Source organism: Camponotus vicinus, unplaced genomic scaffold, assembly GCF_025532165.1.
Source record: "Camponotus vicinus isolate PSW18456_S1 unplaced genomic scaffold, iyCamVici1.0 SCAF_10, whole genome shotgun sequence".
NCBI classification, from domain to species: domain Eukaryota; kingdom Metazoa; phylum Arthropoda; class Insecta; order Hymenoptera; family Formicidae; genus Camponotus; species Camponotus vicinus.
In genome coordinates, this window is record NW_028141946.1 from 7,859,833 (window position 1) to 7,883,163 (window position 23,331).

The 23,331-nt window shown below is 33.4% G+C and overlaps 1 protein-coding gene across 6 annotated transcripts in view; it reads left to right on the forward strand.

The window, feature by feature from the left end:
* LOC145961086 (insulin receptor) overlaps positions 1 to 23,331 on the forward strand; it is a 74,591-nt gene that overhangs the window by 35,708 nt on the left and 15,552 nt on the right. For 4 of the 6 annotated variants that reach the window (XM_083080924.1, XM_083080926.1, XM_083080927.1 and 1 more), the window contains 6 exons: positions 17,725 to 18,112; positions 18,730 to 19,210; positions 20,180 to 20,612; positions 21,570 to 21,732; positions 21,852 to 22,029; positions 23,116 to 23,272. In XM_083080924.1, the coding sequence (XP_082937050.1) occupies positions 18,957 to 19,210; positions 20,180 to 20,612; positions 21,570 to 21,732; positions 21,852 to 22,029; positions 23,116 to 23,272 (1,185 nt within the window). In that variant the 5' untranslated portion in view covers positions 17,725 to 18,112; positions 18,730 to 18,956. The remainder of the gene's footprint in view (positions 1 to 17,724; positions 18,113 to 18,729; positions 19,211 to 20,179; positions 20,613 to 21,569; positions 21,733 to 21,851; positions 22,030 to 23,115; positions 23,273 to 23,331) is intronic. The other 2 variants (XM_083080928.1, XM_083080929.1) reach the window with 1 other exon arrangement.

A 23,331-nucleotide genomic window follows, 5' to 3' on the forward strand; every position in this document is an offset into this window, starting at 1 on the left:
TATCTTTTTTTTATTTAAATTAATAAATTATTTTTAAAATAGATATTTTTGTTAGTATTACTAGGTTTACAATATTTATTCTTAATATTATATTTATATATATAGAAATATTTTTATATCAATATCTTGTTCGCATAAAAAAGTATTTATGTTTACCAAATTTATATAATGGAATCAAAAAGAATGTGATATTTCGTGGAAAAAGTAACACAGAAATATAAAATATTTTAAAGATAAACAAGCAAATGACATACGAAATATGATAACACTTTTGAATGAGTTCTCATGTCCTTTTTATTCCGACATCTAAGGGATAAACGGAATTTTCGAACACTATCAAAGTCCATAATCGTTATCACGATTCTGGTAGAGAATCAGCAGTTCCTCTCGAGAGAGAGCGCCCTCTCGAGGGCGCACAAGTACATATGATACTCTCTATTGCTATTCTCCAGAACTGCTGGATAGAACTTTCATACATGTAGAATATGCAAATGCGATAATCCATGTGCTAATGATGTTTCCAATTTCGTACAATTGTTTTTGTCAGTTACACGTATTTATTTTGACTTCGCTCTTATACGTTTTTGCTCGTTTTAAAATTATACGTATATATAAAATTATTAATATATATATTATTAATATATATTTTATATATATATTAATAATATAATATATATACTTTATATATATTTTATATATATATATATATATAATATAAATTATATAAATTAATAATTATATAAATTATATGTTTTTTATTACATTTTATAAAATTTATTTCATGTATGCAATGATATTGTACGCGAATAAGAAAGTAAGAACGACGGTATACGCATTTCACAACTAATAGCAGCTCTTTAATATACAAGCCGATAAACTTTGTATGTATGTACATATTTTACACTCGATTGTAAATTCATATAATTAGTTAGAGTGGAAAAAGACATCACTTTCCGATAGTTGAATTTTACATATATAATTACACGAGATACGCAATGATAAATCAGCATTACTACGCGTTAATCGCGGACAAAGTTGCATTTCACGCGGATAACGGGATCGAGGCGAGGCGATCTCAAGATTGTGAAGGAAGAAAATAATCTTGAGATTGTGGGATGAATGTGTTCAAAAAGGGCAATGCGAATTGGCTGGAGAACCGCAGTGACTTTGACTTCTTTTATACGAGACGGCAAAGTCCGCTGGTAATCTCTGAAGAATATTGTGGGAAAAGTGGCTCCCAAGATGGGATCTGACATGTTCTTAATCTTACGCTACATCATGGCGCTCGACTAGATCGAGGAAAGGAGAAAAGGACTTCTCGGAGTCGTAAGTTTGTAATTTTCGCGAGAAAGTAGCTCTCGCATTCTGGAAAAAAGGAGGCGAATTTTATTTCGCTGCCTTTTTTTCTAACAGAAGCGAAGGGAAAACCAATTTGTACACAGACACGAAGTATACCAGAAGTTTGTGAAATATCTCACGGCCGTAATACTCGAGAAATTTGCATCTGGAATTGCATCTGTGAGAAAGTACATTAAATATGTATCCTCCGCATACTTTTGGAGTAGTCGTTTATAAGTAACGTCAAAAATTTGACTGGCGAAGCATTTATTGTATATTCGAAGAAAAAAATATCAAGACTCAAGTGTCTGCTCGTGTGTCACAAGTCGAAAAAAAGTTACGTGAAAAAATACGGCCGATACGCTTGCACGATTCCGTGAATACAACTTTATCTACATACTTCGCGCTAATAACCGCACGGAACTCAACAAAGTTCCTGATCTTAAAATTAATACTGTCGGCAATTTTTTTCTTTTTTTTTTTCGAAAACGGCCGATCGGCATGAGTCAAGAAATGGTTGCCCAACATACATAATTGCAACACATTTCGATAATGCATCAAACGCAGTCTGACATTTAATTCAACTGCCTGACTGATACATACTCTGTAGATATATCGCGAATTATGCAAATAAGGCGCAAGGTAGCAGCAAGCTGTAAGCTGTAAGATCGCCGTTTAAACGTGAAGCGAAGCGAAGAAACTTCGTTGCAATTTTGTGGTAAGACGGTTCGCGAGTACGACACGTGTCGACCAGTTTAAGTGACACGAGAGAGAAGTCGACTCGAGAGAACCAATTCGCGGATCCGTTATAAAAACCACGAAGGATCATCGACCGGATCTCATTGGCTTTCATCACGTTGCGGCCGAGCGGTTGCAGCTTCGTGGCATCGCAAAGTCGCAGCATCGCCCTTCCCCCTGGTCGGTTACCGAGCGCGATTTATTAATTGACACGTCTAACAATAAGCGCCGTTGTCGACGTGCCGAGAATAAAGAGGCTCGTTTAACGGAAGCGAAAAATAAAATATTGACCACCCGTGCGTATATACGAAAGTGTAAAACACGATGGAGAAACGATTAGATTTACGATTCACACACGAGTCGAAAAGCACGACACGTGAAATTAAGTGTCCAATTTTTTCCACATTTTTATGCGTGTTAAATAACTTTTCTTATTTATTTATTTTTATTTTTCTTCTTATTTATTTTTCTCTATTATTTATTTTTATTTTCTTTCTTATTTATTTTTCTCTATTCTCATATCGCGCGCGCGCGCGCTCGCGCACACACACACACACACACACACTTTTTTTTTTTTAAATAAATCTACAAAATCTGGAGAATTTTCTACCGCGTTGTCCTTTTTGTGGCGCATCGACTGTACATATGATACTGAGGGATACTGAATCTGGTATCGACGTCAAAAACACTCCTCCTATCAAAAGTAAAGCGTTCCCGATACGGCATTCTTATTGAAATACCGTAACTCCATCTCCGACTCTATCGGGCAGGTCTCTGCCCTTTGTGCGCAAACGTTTATATACGCGAACTGCTTTTTTTTCTCGATATACGGGAACAGAATCGCGCGTTGCCCCGGTGACTTCGACGCTTCGCATTGGTAGATATATTTTTATTCGGTCGAATAAAAATTCGAGCAGATGTGCATCGCGACGAGATCGATGCAGACAAATTTAACGACGCGACGCGCAGCTATAATCATTGCACGATTTTAGCGCAGCTTTTATGATGCTCCTTATTGATTAAATTCAAATGAATGTAGGAACCGATATTTTAGGTTGTCAATATTTTCTCGATATCGAATGAACTAAAATATTTTTTCTGTCTGCACTTTATTTCCGATATTGGAGTTATATACAGTACCAGTCAAAAATATTGCTTCACCCTCAAAAAACATACAGGAGCAAATATGATTAAGCTTTTATTTTTTCCCCAGTTATTTTCATGTTCATAGAATTATTAAAGTATAAAACAACGGTAATAAAATATAATTTAGCAATATTGAAAATATATATTTTCTTATTCACTAAAATAATGACTTCCCTATTTCTATAAATGATGCAATACTTTTGATTGGTATTGTGTGCATATGTATACGGTTTCGATTTTTCAAATAGAATGGTCGGATATAAGAAATAATACCAATGACAATAAATATAAAACAAAGCGTCTATCTTTCCTCTATAGAAAAATCTGAAAAATTCTGATGAAATTTCTTTTATATTTTGGAAAATCAGAGAATTCTTATGGAATCTTATTAAAAATAGTTGACGAATTTATAAAAATTAGTCTGATAAATTTGCTTTTATTTTACGTGCGATCGATAATGGACCAAATTAGTAATCAGCAACACAATAGCATTCACTATGATCACTTGCGAGTTTGCAGTACACCACCAGAGACAGAATTTTTTTATCCTCATTTTCATTCCAACATCTATTTCAGTACTTCAGTCAGATTACTCTTTCTTTGGAAACCATTTTACTTGTAGTTTTATCCAAGAACTTCTCCTTTAAACCTCCAAGTGGAAAACTTTGTTTACTGTCTATATTTCAGGAAAAATTCGAGAATTTTTATCTTAACTATACATGATTTATTGAATAATTTTTAATAATAAAAGAATGATGAACCAGTTTTATGTAAATAAAAAAGTGCTCATTTTATGAAAGTGATTCAGTTCCTTTCAGTCCTTGTCCAAATGTAATATTCCAAATTGATAAGTGGCTCTTCATTTTGCTCCTACTTTCAACCTCAATTTGCTCCTACTTTCAACCTCAATTTGCTCACGTTTATAGATTCTAGAGGATTTCGATAGATTTAATTTATATAGAAGATTGCTTCCTTTGAATTTCAAATAGATAATAAACGAAGTTTTCTATTTATTGAAATTTAAAAGGGATTTTCAGCAAAATTATAGATAAAAAATGATCTAATTATGTGCTTAAAATATCAAAGCAAAATGTTAGGTTGAAAATTGAAGTAAAAAAAAATTTCGATTCATGGAATATAATAAAGATATTATATTCATAGTAATATTAAACATATATAGACACTATATATTCCGCTTTCTCATCTCCTCTCTCTTTTAATATTCTATTAAAATAATAACAAATTTGATTTGAATTAAATAATTGCTCAATCGATTTATGCCAAGAAACTTTTTTTTTTACGTTGGAGTTCAAGAGGCGAAAATCCATGATCAGACAGCAAGCCGAAGGTTCTCTTTCTCTTTCTATCTATCTCTGTTTCTTTCGCAAATTTATTTTTTATCATTGTACATTCCGCCCATTAATCCCACGCTTTAATGGCGCCCGGGAATACAACATCGTCTATGTAGCAATTAAAAAATTGCACCGTTGCGCTTTCGCTTGCTGCGTGTTGCGTGAATTGTCGGATAGACTGGTATACATATATCTCGGTGAGAGGTAACTTTATCGAAACATTGTCTCTTCGCATGTCGGCTCACACATGTCGGTATTATCTGTTTTGCAATACATTATAATCTTCAATTATATGTATGTATCTAAAAGAGTTTTTATTACATTTCACAGATAATTTCTGAAATGAATGCATTTTCTCTCTCGCATTTTATCGCTCAATTTATTGATGATTTTAAACTCGTACAATAAATATGAAAGGCCAATAATTCCAATATCTTACATCGAAGCGCTTTCTGCATTTTTTATTCATAAATTTGTACTCTGCAATTATTTTGTATTTTTCTTTAAAAGTAGATAGCTTCCTCGATGTGCTTTTAAGTATCCTATAAGATGTTTATAATGAAAACAAAAATATGTCTAATAACGATTATTAAAATTCTAAAAAAGCAACTTTGCAATCTTAATGTTTCACTTAAATCCGGATATTTGTAAAAAAAAATAACTGTGATTTTTATCCTTTTTTGAAGAATATATACGTCTATAAAATGAGTTCCCTGACGCATAAAGTTCACGAATGGTGATAATCCGAGGCAGAATTTCTCGTTTATTATCAAAAACATTAATCGACACACGTGAAGCTTTTGTTAGGCTACCCGAAATAATTACTGACAAGACAGAGAATTTTAATGAGCCACAAAATGCTCATTCTTAATGATTAATTAATGAATGGCCGTTAGCAAAATGATTATTATTAATAACCATTGCGGATACTATCTCAATATATTCTCGTTTAATTAAGTGATTAATTTAATAACGAAAAAGAGAGAAAAAAAACCGATATTCGAAAAGGAATCGATCGTGTTAGTGTCAAAAAGAGAAAACGGGATGTCCCGTTTCTGAGGGGAACAGATAAGGAGTAATAAAGTGCTTCGGTTAAAGCCATCTCATTTTCCGCTCGATTGCTTCTCACGTGGCCCTCTAATTCGCTACATGTGACTCCGGAATAATTAATTTCTAAGACATCGATTATCGTAAACCGAACTGTAATTCTCACGATTATCGTAAGCACGCACACGCTGCTTTCAACAAGTTTTACATCGCGCGCACTGATTTATCGAGGCGCGTCATAAAACCTAAAGCCACGTACGGAACTGTTTCTAACTTGTTTCTCGAAACGGGTTACATCGGTGCGATGGTTAAACGAGTTTCCTTGTTTCGCGCCGATTACTAATCGAGTCCCTCCCTATGTGCTATCTGAAGTTCACTCTTTAATGAGAAAAGTGCGCAGGAAATGCGACATTTCATACATGTATTGTGGTAATCGATGGAGGATCAGGAGGATATTGTGTGGAGTCGTCCTTTTTTAATTTTTGGACACCAGCAGACAATTGCGTGGACGGAGGCTGGGTCAATTTTGCAAGCAAAAATTCCTTTGCATGTATGATTAAAATTTTATAATGGATTTTAATTATGTATATATGGGGATAAGTCGTAAATATACTTCTTAAAATATTATTCATATAATAATAGATCCATATAATAATTCTAGAAAAAAGAAGAATATTTTTTGCAATAAAAATTATTGATAGTTGATATATATTTCTTTGCACATGAAATATTATTATTCCAAATATCGAGTTTATAAAACATTCTTGGTATGAATCATAAATGAGCTGGCGTTTTCCATCGGAGAATTAATTTGCGATTTTCTGTCGAAAAGTGAGAGATTATTCCGCGTGAAATGATTTAAATGAAAGGATTTTTTCAGATTTTAAGAAGAAGTGAAGTATGCATAGAACCATCTAATCTTGAATCATTGCTTCGAAATTATCAACTAGACGAGTCGCGCATTTCTTTTATCGCCGAATGTTCGTCAGTCGACTTTGTGCGTTTGGTTTGCACGTGAAATTGTTTGCTCGGCAAACAAAGGCTCAATCGACTTCCTGACATCAAGCGTTAATCACACGGAATCTGAAAATGTTTTATTAGAGGCGTTCCAATATACATCTTAAGTATATAATTTAATTCTTCCTATTAAACAGCGGAAAAAAGTGTCGATTAATTTTTAGATCAGATAAAACCTTTGAATCAAGTTTTCCATCCGTAACATTTTTATCATTAAAAAACACATTTCAAGATATTAAAGAAACATTTCGATGCAGCCAAGCATTGCGATTTTTAAACTTTAAGTACATCGATTGAGGTAAAAAGAAAGGAAATTCTTTTTCTTCATACGAAATTATTCGCAAATCATCCTCTTACAAATAATTTAACCTGACGTTTACCTTTAACTTGTTAAAGGATATAAATAAGCGTAATTTATCTCCAAGCATCGTTGGATCTCATCTCATTAAAACACATTACAAGGAAACTTCCGTCAGTTTCCCAAAGATGTTAAATTATTAAAGATAAAGTTCCAAATTTGCGAACATCTTAAATTTGTTGGCAACGATCTTTACGTTAGTTTCCTTCATAATTTGCAAGCAGAATTCGGGAAAATTAGAATAAAAGAAAGTTACAATGTACTAGATATGGGCGATCAACTTGGAATTTTATTCCATGCTTCACTATGGAAATACGATTTAAATGGACAGCTTTGTCCAATGTTCGCGAGCGTTAAATTAAATGTATCGTGTTGCTCGAAACTGATGCGTAGCTGACATCAAGTCGATGAGAATGAGTTCATCCGTGAAATATTCGAAGATGGAGCAACCCGAGTTCAAATCTTGTTTCTATTTTCAATCTCATTTTTCTCATATTTATAGATTCTAGGAGATTTCGAAAAGTTTAATTTATCTAGGAATCGAATTTCTATTTTATAGTACTTCAGTAGGCAACAAATGATTTCTCACCTAGAGATTTAAAACAGGAACTTTCAATAAAATTATAAATTAATATAATTTTAAATGATTCCGTTAAAAACAGTAATCTAAATGCTTAAAATGCTTAGAAAATATACATATATATATTTCGATTCACAGAATTGTAAAAATATTTTTTCATTAAAGTTAATTATAAATTTATTAAATCATGCATTTTTTAATCTTATTGCAATTTTATAGTCGTTAGATATTTTTAAACTTTTTCGTATAATATTTTATTAAATTTTTAATAAGAAACAGAATTTTCTATTTTCCAATATTGAATTTGTTACATACAAGCGTACCCACGCATACATGAATTGAATATGGATGTTAAAATATATTAAATCAAAAATACAATACATGAATATATGTATACAATCAAGATGTCAGGAAGGTTTGTCCGTTTACTTCCGAGCTTCACAAATTGTGAATATTTAGAATTCCTTCATGAATTTTTAAAAATGATTGGCATTTTAATGCCTTTAAAACAATGTAAAATTTCACAAGTGACATATGTCTGAATTTTTTTAATAATCATTTAATTAGATTAATATTACTCAATTACTACAAAGGATATAAATATATTCATATAATTCTTACAAATTTAAATTTTAGATTAATTAAATATTTAAACAAAGCATTATATTGCGAAGAATAACATAAAATATTTGCATGCAACAAGATTAATTTTATCTTCTGTCCTGCTCGTTCTTCGGATTGAGCAAATTTCAGACTGCGGTTAATGGCTTTCGTCTGATGCGAAACTCATTTCGATGCCCATCCCATAGAGTACAATGGTAATTGAAGCGCTTGAAAAAGAGAAAGAGTGAATCACAGAAATTCAAACTTATAATATGAGGTTTCGTTCAGCAAGATAATTTAAGAATGCAGAGAATTTTGCATTATTTCGCTTCTTTCTTCGCTTATTTTATTTCATTATTAAGTAATTTGTTCATTCATTACGTATATTTTATTACACTTTTTTTTTAAACTTTTGCATTCTAAAATCGTTATCGCGTATCTACGAAATTTATTTGAACAAGGATTTTTTGGCTGAAAATATAACGATCGATACACTAAATGAAATATTACGATAATATTTTCGATATTTATATAAAAAAGAATTATTACAACAAATATATAACAAAGACAAGAAATTATCTTGTTTAAGGTAATTGATGTTGCATCGAGAGAACAAATACGTTTGATTGATGTAAAGTCCGTATATATAACTTGTGTGTAGCGTCATATAAATATCACGCGAATGGCCGCGCGTCGCTGAAGGCAAAATGTATATGTCCCATGAACGTACGAGCTCTCTCTCATAGAAAGAGAATATTCCACCAGTGGCGATATAGCACCCGACGTGTTAATATCGAAAATTAAAAAACGGGTGACGAATGGTTGATCTCCAATCGAATTTTCGCGGAAAAACGTCAGGTCAACTTTATAAGAGAAAACTATAACATGAGAGAAAAAGGAGGGCAAATATATTTTGTCGCATTAATAATTTTAATTAACGAGCGAATAATCCAATAAAGTATATTTTAGCGAAATGTTTTATAAATTTTGCGAGTCATCACCGACGGGCAGAGAGAAATAACGTGCCGTGGTTAAAATGCTTGGTAAAAAATAAAGTGCACAGAAAAAGGGAAGTACGAAGCAAAGCTTAATCTCGCGGAGTGGCAGTATTTTAGTAAACGCGTATTGCGATTCTTTTTTAAGGGGTTTCTGGAAATTATTATAGACGCGAGCTGCAATTTAATTAGTGTATAATGCAGAGGTTTTTCGTTTGACTATTTTTTCTTTTGAAGAAAGTATTCGAGATTTGTTTAGTTTAATGTTGTTTTTTAATTGCAATCATTAAAAATTATAATTCCATAAATTTCTTTATTTCTGTTATTGCATATTAATATTATATAAATATTATATAAATCTTTTTATTCCATACATACATATGTATGTATTTATAAAATATTATTTTTTAAAAATGTGTGAATATTTTCCTCATATTTTGCTCGTAATAATATATTTTTGTACCTGTAAATTATTTGGACAATTTTTTTTTAAATTATGCATTACGATAGAAAGATTTTCCTTTTTACAAATAAAAAAATTCGAAAAAGAGATCGCGAGCAATGAAATATCGATGGTCAACTGTCATAGTTTTATCGAAAATTGTCCACAAGCGTCAAAATTATTGTTCTCGCATAACTTCAGCAACCATTATAAAACCATGATGTAGCCGTCATGGCGACTACAAGGTTGCAAGAAGGTGGGTCCCTTCAGAGATATAGACTGGGGGAACAGCGGGGAAACGGCAGAACACAGATGCCTTCGAATGTCAGTCTATGGGAGCGCTGCAAGGACGGAGAAATTATTTGCTCCTACTTATTCATTCGATGAAAAATGTAATGTGAATTTTTCACAACTGTTGATTTGTTCGTGTTAAGTGGATGCACTTCTTTTACTTCAACTTTGCGATTCAATTTTCTGTTTGTATCGACGCGGATTCCGTCAGTAATAAATTCCTCAATGTTCGCTCAAAGTTGCGAATACTTGTTCATCAAAACTGAATTTGAAATATTGATATAATAAGGCTGTTGAGCAACGTTATTCCTCTTACTAATCTCAGATAACTAGAATTTTTTTAGACAAACCAATTCACTCGAGAGATAAAAAAAATTGATAATTAACGAAATGATAAATTATGAATGGGAAAATATATTCTTTTATTTAGTATATTTTTAACAAAAGAAGGATTTAGGACTTCATGCAATACACACAGATATGTTGTGGATTAATTTAATTCGGAAAAAATCCTCTGGGTATGAAAGGAGAGAGCTTAACTACATTGTGCTCGTTCTGGGGCACCACACGCTCTCTGTACGTCTCTGAGCTCCTTTCTTTTCAGGCAACAGTCTGGTTGAAGCGCATTTGTTAGCAGTGCAGAATTCAATCTCTACTTCGAAAGCCATCTTGTCGAGGAACAAAAGAGATTCGTTGCGAAGGCACCGACAAACGTATGAAGAATCGAAAAATGCGTGCGAAAAATCGTAGAAAGAACATGACCATGAAGGAAAGAGAAGAATAAAGAACATTCCTTGAATAAACCATCTCGAGACTTCTCGATTTTTGAGAAGCTAGATGATATCGAAAATGTCGGGGCAAAATTATGGCGATATTAAAGTCTTAATGCTACACTTACCTTAATTAAAGATATCATATCGATGCAAAAAAGAATATAAGGGAAGTTCCAAGCATGATTAATATTCTTGAAGAAAATTTTTTTTAGCTGTCACATTGTTGATCTTAAAAAATACTTATATTTTTCATTCTTTTATGTGCAACAAATTTTGAAAAACTTTCACAAGTTTCTTTTATCCTCAGAGATAAGAGAGAAGAGATTGTTTTAATCCGTAAAAAAAATTCTCGCGACTTTTTAGCCATCATACGAAAGACGGATCGGGGAGTTTGAAAAAAAGTTTTAAACTTTTTTCAGCTTGTTGGAAACGCATCCCTTGTTGATATGCAGGACGAGGTCGTTTTATTACGATATTATCGAGGATATCGGCGTCGACATCCCCGCATATTAGATTACATCGTACGATTATAATATTGATATATTGATATTTAAACATTTCGTAACGTGCAAAATATCATATGTCCAAAGTACAATTAAACGACATAGGTAATGTCGAGCATTTCTAGGCGCGCGTGAAAATATCCGCGCGTTATATTTACGAACAAGGTAGTAGACGAACCGGGCAGCTATAACTTACCATAGAGCGAGGATCAAAAACTGGTTTTGCGCCGGCGGTGGCTGTGCAACATAGTAATAACGATCGCACGAATAAAACGACCAGCGTCGAAACCGCTGTGCAACACTGTAAAGCAGGCCCATTATTAATCGACGCGCCACACGTAAGTGTGTAGAAAAACTAAGTATAAAGGAAGAATATAGCCAGGGGTCGCATTAGGATAAAGGAAGAGGAGAGTGTTGCCGGGCGAAAAATCGACAGTGGAAGAAAGAAAGAGACAAACGGGTGGCAGAGAAGATGGGAGGAAAGGAAAAGAGAGGGGGAAAGGGAGGAAAAATGAGCAAGAATGTGCCAAGACACGAAGAGAACAGAGAGAGAGAGAGAGACAAAGAGAGTGTGTGACAAAGAACATCACGTAATAGTATGTACCAAGCAAGAATGTGCGGCCATTTTTATATCATCGAGTATGCGGGCAGCGTTGTGAAGCCGATTTTGTTGGCAACACTGCAACTTCCGGTCGGTTCCTTGCCGTTATTGGTATTTTCCCCCTCATCATTCTCTCCTCGTCGGGCAGTCACGACTGTCCAACCCAATCCGTCAACCGCGCGCGCGTCCCTAGGTATACTTAAATATAAACGCGTATATATAGGACATTGATATTTTGAGTCACTTCAAGGTGTCGGTACTTGCTGGAAATGAGCATCCTTAACAATGTAGCAAGCTGTGTGAACGATGAATGTGCATTGTGGTGAAGTTGAGCTGAAAACTTCGCGCGCTAGCTCTCTTCTTCATTGTTCATGTAGAGAAGTCGAATAATATTTTCAATAATTATAATAGAATGTTTCTTAAAACGCTTGTGATTATTCATGTCGACATATATTTATTGATAAAATGTACGTGGTATACTTTCTCATTCTCTGGAAAAAGTATTACGGTTCAAACTCGCGCTTGGAACAAACAAACCGGTTTCCGCAACAATGTAGCAATTTACATGTAGTAATTTATAAAATTGATATGTTGCAAAATATGAATTTTAATTATAATATATTAATACTTACATATTAATACGTGAAAATAATTAGAAAAATGAATTATTAACATTACATATTAAAATACATGGAAATAATTAGAAAAATAAAAATGACAGTTCTTACGAACGAGTAAAGCTCGGAAAAATAATGCAAAAAGAAAGTAAATACTATATTTTATTCACTCGATATTAATTTTTGTCTCTCGAGAACATCTACTTGAGGGACAGCGGGTAAATGAATAAATAAGTCATAAATAATAATAGATGTGCGCGCGCGCGCATTTAGGTTTCTCGCGCGTGAAATATGAGGATCCGAAAACACACTTCCCGTATCGTAAACCATGCGGAGCTATTCGCCCGTCACACTTCTCGCAAATCCGGTTGTATGTGCCAGCCGTTCCCTTCGGGATGCCACAAAGTGGCACCGACGAGCAGCTGCGACGGCGACGGCGGCAGCAGCTGACTTCTTTTAACTTCACCGACCGTCTGACCCGACTATACCGAAATATTCGATCTATTCGATATATATATTCCAAGCATTCGGGCCCAATTCGTGCAAAACACATTATAGAGCAGGGCCTCCCCATTCATCTCTCTCGACGAATCCCTCGCGCGTCGGAATCGCCAACGGAGTTGTCTACTTTGCTGCACGGTGCGGAATTCCATCGTCCAACAAAAACATCCAACTTCATCCGTTCGCTCGTGTTTAAACGAAGAGAACGCGAGAAAAAGAAGAGCGAAAAAAAAGTCCATGACGAAGTTGGGATTCCGCGCTTCTGTACCCAAGAAGAGCGAGATATGGGGAATCTGCCGCAGAGTGTCAATCTTGACAGATTTATATCGTATCGTATTATATCGGGAAGATAAGCTTAATTGTTTTAGATTATTCCCTCTCGCTGTTTAACAATCCGTGTTAACACTTGTTTGCTTTTATTTCGACTCGCATGTGTGATTAAGAGTTTCCCTTTTTTTTTCTTTATCAAATCCAAAGAGAAAATTAAAAGTGCGTATTTTTATTTGCTCCCATTTAATAAAGAAAATCAATTACGATCAGCGCCGCAAAAATTCAATATTATTTTAAATGTAGCTTACAGAGTCATTTTATTGTTATTTGATTTCTCTATTTATACAAGAATAATCAAGGATTATAAGATGAAAAATGAAACGCGAATGAAGTAGAGCTCTCGGGTTTGATTGTGATCAACAGGATAAGATCAACCGCTTGAAGTTTTTACGATAGAAAAATGATTGTGACTTTACACGAACAATTTGTATGCTCTTTAAAGTGCAAACCACTTACTTAAACATACGTAACGAGGATCTTATATTACCTTGGAACACGCCAATCTTTAGAACTGTCTGAATTTATGCGCATGTACTTATCACGACAATTGCACTTTTCATAATTCCGGGATTTTCTCTTCTGGAAAAAAAAAATATAAGTTTACAGTCGCGCGTTCTTCCGCTTCCCAAGTATACGTTTATCGTGGAACAAATTCTCGTGTTTTATCGTACGTGTATCCGGTTTTTAATCGATGGAGTACGATGGCGCCGCGCCGAGATTCCCCTATTTTTGTTCCCTCCCTATCCTGTTATCTCTCCTTTTCGCTTCGATCGTTATCGCGATATTTATAGAGCGAATTAAGATATTCGCGCATACGCGAAACGGTGGGCAATACTGTTATCTTCGGTGGATGTAGGTGGAAGGTTGCTGATTTTAACCAGGAATTTGCGTTAAAGGTTTCCACCTACGTACCTATCTACATACATTACCTGGTATTAGATTACGACGTCAGAAGCGAGTAGAGATTCGCACCGACACACAAGTCTTTACGTCGCTGTAAATCATTTCTTGTCGACGAAGCCGCGTCACTTCAATCAAGGGAACTCTTGAAACGCGGCATAAACCTCGTCGCGGATCCGACGCAATCCTGTCATTATTCGCGGTTTTATGGGAATAATGACAGCAGCTGTCGAAGCTCTCTGAAATCTGAAATAACTTTCAAGCTGCGGTCTCTCTATGCGCTATTGACGTCGTAACCAAGATGGCTGACGTGGAAAACTATGTACAGTAGGCGCCAATAGTGCCGTAACATATGAAATTGGTCGCATTTGGGACTAATAATAGCTAGACACATCACATCAGACTACTCATGCATCATGACTGTTAGTTCAAGAAGGAACCGACATTATTTTGGAACAGTGTCCACACACATCTGTCTCGTTAACAGTTCTAAATGTAATTTATAAAAGATTGTAGATATAATTTCAAAACAAATATTGTCGGTTTCTTCTCTAACTAATAGTCTGATGATGCATGAATAGCTTGGTGTGGGGTGCGTCTAATTATTATTAGTCCCGAATGTGACCAATTTTATATGTTAAGGCATTAATGGCGCCTACTGTACAGTCGACAGCTTTAACTTACGACGACAGAAATATGCGAATATATATTATTCTCACGTTCAAAGTTTACGCAAGTAACTTCTACTTAAGGAAATCACTTAGGACCCTTAAAATGGGTTAATAAAATGCAGGGGAGTGACGAAATGACGAAAATCGTCGCTGAAAATCCTCGTGAAATTCAGCATCGTAGCTGCACTTTCTACATTGATGCGGTATGTTAATATAACAGCGGAGGTTTATGGTAATTTTTCCGTAAAGCTGGCTTTTCTGAGAGCCAAAATGGAAGAACAGTTTTTCAGACATAAATTCGAGAAAACTCTGCTCGCGCGAATTTTCTCCTTGCTAACGTCGTAATCCGTAAGGTGGTAGATATCTGATATTGCCGAGCAATAAACGGCAATGAATGGCGTAAAAGAAGGAAAAGCGGATAAAAAGTACGATAAATGAGAAAAACGAGTTAAGCCCAAGATCTGGAATTTACAGAGTAATTTTATATTAAGTTGTAGAATCTTGTCTATCGCACTCTTTTTGATCAATTTTTAAAATCAATGTTTCTTAACGTGTGTAATGCAAGAAATATTTACAATCTTTATGCTATAAATAAAACGGCAAAAAAATTAAAGATTTGTTGGCAATTAAACTTAACGAGAATATATAACAAAATATTCTCTCTCTCTCTCTCTCTCATATTTAAATTTAAATATAAACTTCACTTTAACAGAATCTTACTTATCTTGATACTTAGCAGTTCTCTAAGCTATTTAATATTGAAAATTGAAAGATCCTGAGAGACAAAAGATAATTAAGAACGATAGGAGAGATCGACTTCGAAGTTTATGATCTCATCAAAGTCTCGTCAAAGAATACATTTTGTCTTTAGAAGCTTGTTTTAGAATCGCTTTATACGCAAATTAGTCTAATAAGACTTAAGCCGTTTATGAGAGTTCTACATTATTATATCTATTTTATTTCGTTCAAGATATATTATCTACTTTATTTCGTTCAAGATTATATTTATTATATTTTTATAGAACAAAATACATACACACGCTTCTCTTCTAGCGAAAACTCTATCTGTTAATAAAATTTCAAATAAGACAAATTTATCTGACTTTAATTAGTAAACATACTTGAGTCTCTGGCGGAACATCCAAAGCGAATCCATTTACTTTGCTCTAATTAAATAAGAAGCGGAGGAGTGCATGAATGTATGTATTTGCAATGAAATTATCACGAATAAGTATTTATATGACACCGCAGGGACACGCTTAATGTAACCACAGGCATTGAACTGGATTTTAACAAAAATGAAGTTTTAAAATTAAACTTTATCTTCCTTTTCTCTCTCTCTCTCTCTCTCTCTCTCTTTCTGTTTCACAATATGATTAAATTCATTTAATAAAATAATTAAATAATTAATACGAAATAATTAATTAATACAAAATATCGACATCTGATTGATGCACTTTTTGTTATACATTTGTAATAAATAATCTAGATTTGAATTAATGAGATTTTTATTTGAGATATACAAGACAATAATTTAAATAGATAAGAATTCTGGCAATTTTTACATATATATACACATAAAGATTCAAAATTAGAATCTAACAAAATTATGAAATAATATATAAAAAAATTCAAATTGAAATTCCTATATCGCTATACATTTGATTAAAATATACACATTCATCATATATTTATTCCGATGTAATAAATTTCTATAGAAATTACGTATCGTATTCAAACAATTTTAATTATTTTATTAAAGCCGTCAATAAAAATATGAAAATGTTATAATTAATTATATCACAGTTATATTGCATGTATATTACATATTTGAAATTGATTATAATTAGTTATATCACAGTTATATCACGTGCTATTAAAATTTCATTCTAATTATATTCACACAAACATGAATGCGTGTTCTTCTAAATTTAATTATGATTTTTATTTCTCTTATTAGATATTATCATTTTCAAAGAAACTTGCGCTTTTACGTTTTGATCAAACTTCAAATACCATTCATTTTTGATTGTCTGATTAAGAAAAAATAATAAGCACATATTTTCACATTTCTGTTTAAATGTTTTAATCAATTAAAATTTAAATAATATAACTTTTTAATAATATAGTATAATATAAATATAAATAACTTTAATAACAAAGTGTTCCAAACAACACAATATAGAAATTGTACCGATGCCTTTAATTGCGCTTCACATTATTATATTAACTTGTGAATCAGTTTAGAACGTCGGTATTTTTTTACATAGTCTTAATTAGCGGATATATGCTTAAATATTCTTCTTTCAGTACCTTATGCAAATTTGCTTAATTAAATTAAGCATAGCAAAGTTTGCTACATTAGAGTCAGAGTATACGTATCTATATTGCATATGGAAATATCATGTTAAAAATTATGAAGAAATATAATCTAAATATATAATTTGGCGAACTATAAATAGATTATTCTAATAGGAATTTTGTAAAAAAAATTAATAATAAAAACCAAATAAATTTCTTTGATTCAAAGATATATTTCTTTATCTTTTTTAAGTATTTTTAAAATCCGATTCGCATGTATAATTATTATAAGACAATTATCGTCGCAAGCTCCATTATTGCGGATTAGATTCTGCGCAACATGAAACATTCACACTACACTGTTCTAAAACAGAATAGCTGAAAGGCGAAAAAATATATCCAAAGATTTTTAAAATACAAATCTAAAAATTATATTTTTTTATATTATATTTTTAAATTATATTTTTCACAGAATAATAACATGCGACAATTTAAGCTTTAAATTTCAATTTTTTTTCTAAATTAGAATCTATTTTATCTAAATTAAGAATCAGTAATAATTTTAAATTCTTATAAAGTCTTGCGTTAAACGTTAGCTCCGACTTTTATGTGTTTGACAGATAATTTCGGCGCGACGGCGCAATTATGAAGGCTAAAAAGTACTTCATCTTCAACAAGAAGGTACTCTGAAGACACTTTTCGACGCCAGTCGAGCATTTCGAAACATTTCGCGGTGCATTCCTACGTGCTACGCGATCGAGAGGACTCGCGCGGACTCCTGAGAATTTCTGATTCCCGACCGGAAGGAAGGAGTTAACGATCGAAATCCCGGTCACCCGGAGAACGAACGCGTCCGGGAGGAGAGAATCGGAGAGGGTTACGCGAGCCTGGGACAAATGCTGGGACGATCGATCGATTATACGAGGGAGGAGGACAGGAGCGCGGAATAACTCGGAGTGTTTTTCTCGCGGCTGCAAGCTCTCGGCCGTTCAATCGTTTAATCCGCAGGTACACGAGACGAGAAATAATGCTTTCGTTGTGTGTATTTAGCATTTGTGTGTATATTCATCTGAAATAGAATAGAATGCCACTTTATCTCTTGGGATGATATTAAATATGCAGTTTTAACGAGCCCTCTTGAATACATTATAGAATAATCTTAAAAATAAAAGAAACATTTTTTTTTTTGCATTTTGCATCTAGATTTGCATTTTATTATCAATCTCAGAAACCTTAAATTACAAAAGTGGCATTGCACAAAACAAACAAAATTTTCCTATTGATACTTTTAAATGTTTGAGCATTGAACTCCAATGTGTAGCAATCGCGAGTTGAAAAAGGTCAATTGCTATAGAAGTCGAAAACATTTATTCCTTCATGTTTATTCTCTTCATACGATATGATTCTGAACCCGCATTAAAACGCTAATATTTTTTTCTTTTATACAATATATATTTTGTATATTTTTTTATTCATTGCGTATCATTCTCGTTTTATCTTTTATCATGAGCCTTTAAAATGCCAGCAAGATAAAGTGGATTTGAATACAATAGCCATTTACTGTTGTATATAGTTTCAAATGGTCTTTCTTTAAACATTAACGGAAACTACGGTCTACTTTGCAGTTCTCCCGAGAAGTCCAGAAAAAGTATAATCGGACGATCTAGATTCCGGGGGTAGGGGCAAAAGTAAACGGACAGGAGAGGGGCTGGCTCGCAGAGTCGACGATCAATCGTCGATCAATCATAAGAGAAGGAAAGTGGTGGTTAAGGCGACGACACGTGGGGATAAGACACTTCGGGAACGTTCAACGGTTGGATCCGAGCACGCGGTGTTTCAATGAGACAAGGAGATGAGGACGAGGAAGTCGTTGCTGCTGATCGTTCTGCTTTGCGTGGTGGGCTTGGCGCTCTGCCAGGAGAAAAGGTGGTCAAAGTCGACCACGAAGCACCGGGATAAAAGCTTTAAGGACAAGTACGATCCCGATTACGCGGACAAGACGAGGGAGGAGGATTCGGAGGAGCAATCCGATCGAAACTCGGCCTATAACTCCGACTTCCTGCCCGACAAGCCCTATAGAAACAACAGAGCGATCGACAACTCCAGGTATGTTAGAAACACACACACACACGTATGATATATTAAATAATATATTTTATATTATTATATTTTTGTTATGAAAAAATATATATGTATATCTGATCGATTAAATGAAAATCATTTAACTTATAAATCTTGATCTTCTTAGAGTCAAAGTACTTTGCGTTTGTTCGAGATATCAGCAAATTCTTTCGTAATCGGAGATATTGTACGTGATATCCGTCTACTTCTCGAATTTTCAAAACGAAAGATGCCATGTATGCAGAAATTGCCTTTCGAAATAGACGCAAAGCATCTGATAAATTTCATACTTGCCGTACTTTGATATTTATTTGAATATGATGATAAGCGCTAAGTGATTTTATTTTAGCCAATAAATTCCTTTGGAGATCAATTATTACGTGTACATAATATCGTCGAGATTGCGACGCGGCGATATTCTCTGCACTCCTGTCGCCATTGAAATTCTCTTTGATCTTATTAAAGTAATTAACGGCTTTTAAACGCCTCGCTAATTTTACTTGGTTGAAGTGATTCATGGTATTACGCACAAAAAGCAAGTTCATTTAAATGCAAGTTCTTTTAAATCTATGCAGAATATATTTGAGCATTTACCTTTTCCCAACAAAAGAGCAATTTTACGTTAAAAATTCAGCAAAAAATGTGAATGCATGTATTTTATTTTATTAAAAACATTGTGTGAAATTTACCATTCATCAGAGTTATTAACTGTCAAGGTATTTAAAAAAAATAAATTTTCGACGGCAACATCATAATTTTGCGCAACATTGACCGATAGGAACTGATATTAAAGTTCAATATAACAGTACAGAGATAGAATCTCGATAGTTCAAAGTTTCTTCAGATAATCGAATACTCGAAGTAATTCGTAAAATTCCGTTAAGAGAGAAATCGAAAAGAGAATCGACAAATTCATTGCCTACTGTAATTTTAATGAAAACTCGATTTTTCCAGATCTATGGATGTCGGGATGCCCAAGAACAATCATCAGTCTAGTCAATCGTCGAATCTGCCCAAGTCTGATATGAAATCGAGCGAGGAGGTAGGACGCGAGAAGGGACGACGGTCCAAGAACATAACTGCCGCGAATGGCATTTGTCAAAGCATAGATATCAGGAATAACGTTAACAGCTTCTCGGTATTGAGGGAATGCCAAGTGATCGAGGGTTTCCTTCAGATCGTGTTAATCGAGAACAATACCGATACTTCCGATTTCGACAATGTCAGTTTTCCGGAATTACGCGAGATCACCGGCTACTTTCTTCTATATCGCGTAGACGGTCTGAAGACCCTCAGCAAACTTTTCCCAAATCTCGAGGTCATCCGGGGCGATATACTTCTTACGGATTACGCCTTCATGATTTACGAGATGAAGAACTTGCAAGAGGTGAGATTTTCGCGTGAGCTCTTCCTTTGGCTCTTCTTTTGTTCCTTTTCCTGAATTTTTTTTCTTCCTTAATTTTGCCACTTTCTATCTTCCTTAATAATGAAATTAGCTTAAAGCAGAATTTTAATTAAATTATAATCCTTAACGTGTACTCTAAACTTCTTCGTGTTATTCCACTTTTTATGCTTATTTAAAGTGAATCTAACATGAATCTAACATGGACTTTATTACTAAAATTAATTTAACACTTTAAATAATTATAACAACTTTTCTCTGCGTAAATTGAAAAGTGTTCTCTGATATCTTAGTTTTAAATTCGCAATAACTTCAATTTTTAGCTATTATCCTTGCAAAACATTATACTTTTTATATTTTCCTCTTATATTTTGTATTTATCTATGATCGATTCACTTGTATTTTATTTGTTGAAGAATTTTTTTTTCTCGTTAATGAATAAATCTCTTAAGTGAATAAATAAATTAATTAATACTGATTATATACTCATCAATATTTTTAATATATCTCGCGGATGTTAATTTTAATATAAGTGGTTATTAAATTTGGGATTTGGAGAAAATTTGTATCTATTTTTTATTCTACACATATCTCACCGTAGAAGAATTATAAGAGTTTTCGATGGCCGAGTGCGAGTTCATTGTATTTAGTATTGACATTTAATGATACACGACATCGTAGAACTGCAATTTTTCATATCGCGCGAATGTTAGGAATTTTATTCGTACGCGCGCATGTGACGCTCGTTTGTCACGTAGAATTCATATCGCGATCGTTCATTCCCACGCCGAATCAAGTCCAGTCAGTTCGAAGGTGTTGGTATGGTCCAATTTGTTGCTGTAGGACCTGGTTAAATGGTCTGGGTCAAGTGACGTTAATCAGTCAATCAAATTAACCGGCTATTCGACCTTTGACTCACAATTCCACGAAACTTTTTCACAGATCGGTCTCACCAGTCTGACGAAGATTTCTCGGGGCGGTGTACGCATCGAGAAAAATCCCGCTCTCTGCTTCACAAATACTTTAAATTGGAGCCTTATCGTGCCGGCAGGCGAGAATTTCATTAAAGATAACAGGAATGAACAGAATTGCCCGCACATGAAAGGTGATAGATGATTTAAAAAAAGAATTTTTTTTTTAATATAAAAGTATAACGAAAATGCTGAACTTTATCAGAGAAAAGATTGCGATTGCGATGCACAAATGATTATAATATTATTATAGGATGCTCTCAGTGTCCTGGCGGTTATTGTTGGACCGCCCAACACTGTCAGTTGCTAGAGAGGTCAAGATGTCACGAACAATGCCTCGGAAAGTGTTATGGTCCGAACGACAGCGAGTGCTATGTGTGCAAGAATTACCGGCACGACGGGAGATGCATCGAAAGCTGCCCACCTGAGTTGTAAGTAATTTTTGTACAAATGCAATTGCAACGTGACGGAGTAAATTCTAACTTTATAAGTTTATATATATATATATATATGTATATATATACATTTTATATATATATATATATATATATATATATATATACATTATATATATATATATATACATTATATATATATATACATTATATATACATTTATACTTTCTCTATCATATTATATGATAGAGAAAGTTGCAGAGAAAAAGAAAGCAATCGAGCAAATTTCAAAATTAAGGAAAAATTGACACATCAACTTACTAAAACATTACAATAATAAATAAACGGTTTGGGATAATTTACACAATCGAAGTAATCGCTAAAATCTATAGATTTATTTTACACATCTACTTTTTAATTATTTTATTTGTATATAAGATATAAATATGATAGAGAAAGTATAAATGTATATATATATATATATACATTTACACAATCGAAGTAATCGCTAAAATCTATAGATTTATTTTACACATCTACTTTTTAATTATTTTATTTGTATATAAGATATAAATATGATAGAGAAAGTATAAATGTATATATATATATATATACATTTATACTTTCTCTATCATATTTATATCTTATATACAAATAAAATAATTAAAAAGTAGATGTGTAAAATAAATCTATAGATTTTAGCGATTACTTCGATTGTGTAAATTATCCCAAACCGTTTATTTATTATTGTAATGTTTTAGTAAGTTGATGTGTCAATTTTTCCTTAATTTTGAAATTTGCTCGATTGCTTTTTCTCTGCAACTCTTATTTCGAGATAATTAGAAATAAAAATTTTATTAAAATAGAAAATTATAGTATTCAAGAGATATAATGTTGAAAAGTAAGAAATTGCGAAAGAAGATATTAATTCCAGATGTTTAGCATAAAATACCTCGAAATTTGCTCATAAGCCCGCATATTATACTTTACACTCTCGCGCTCACAGCTTTCGCACATAATGTCAGAAGGTTTCAAAGTTTTGTATGACATACATAGTACATGTCCTATCTTTCGCACTCGGAAGATCTGTTCTACTGTAACATTGGACTTTTCTGTTGGCAGATACGCGTATCTGTCGAGACGCTGCATCAGCGAGGTCGAATGCCAGAAGATGAACCAGTTCAGAAGATTTTCTAAAACGGAAGAAACATGGCGGCCTTTCAACGGCTCTTGCGTTACTCAATGTCCTGATGGTTTCGAGGATGATGACGAAAAAAATGTATGATATATTTGCATCTACTTATTATGCTTCGCGCATTCTTTTTTTCTTGATTTTTC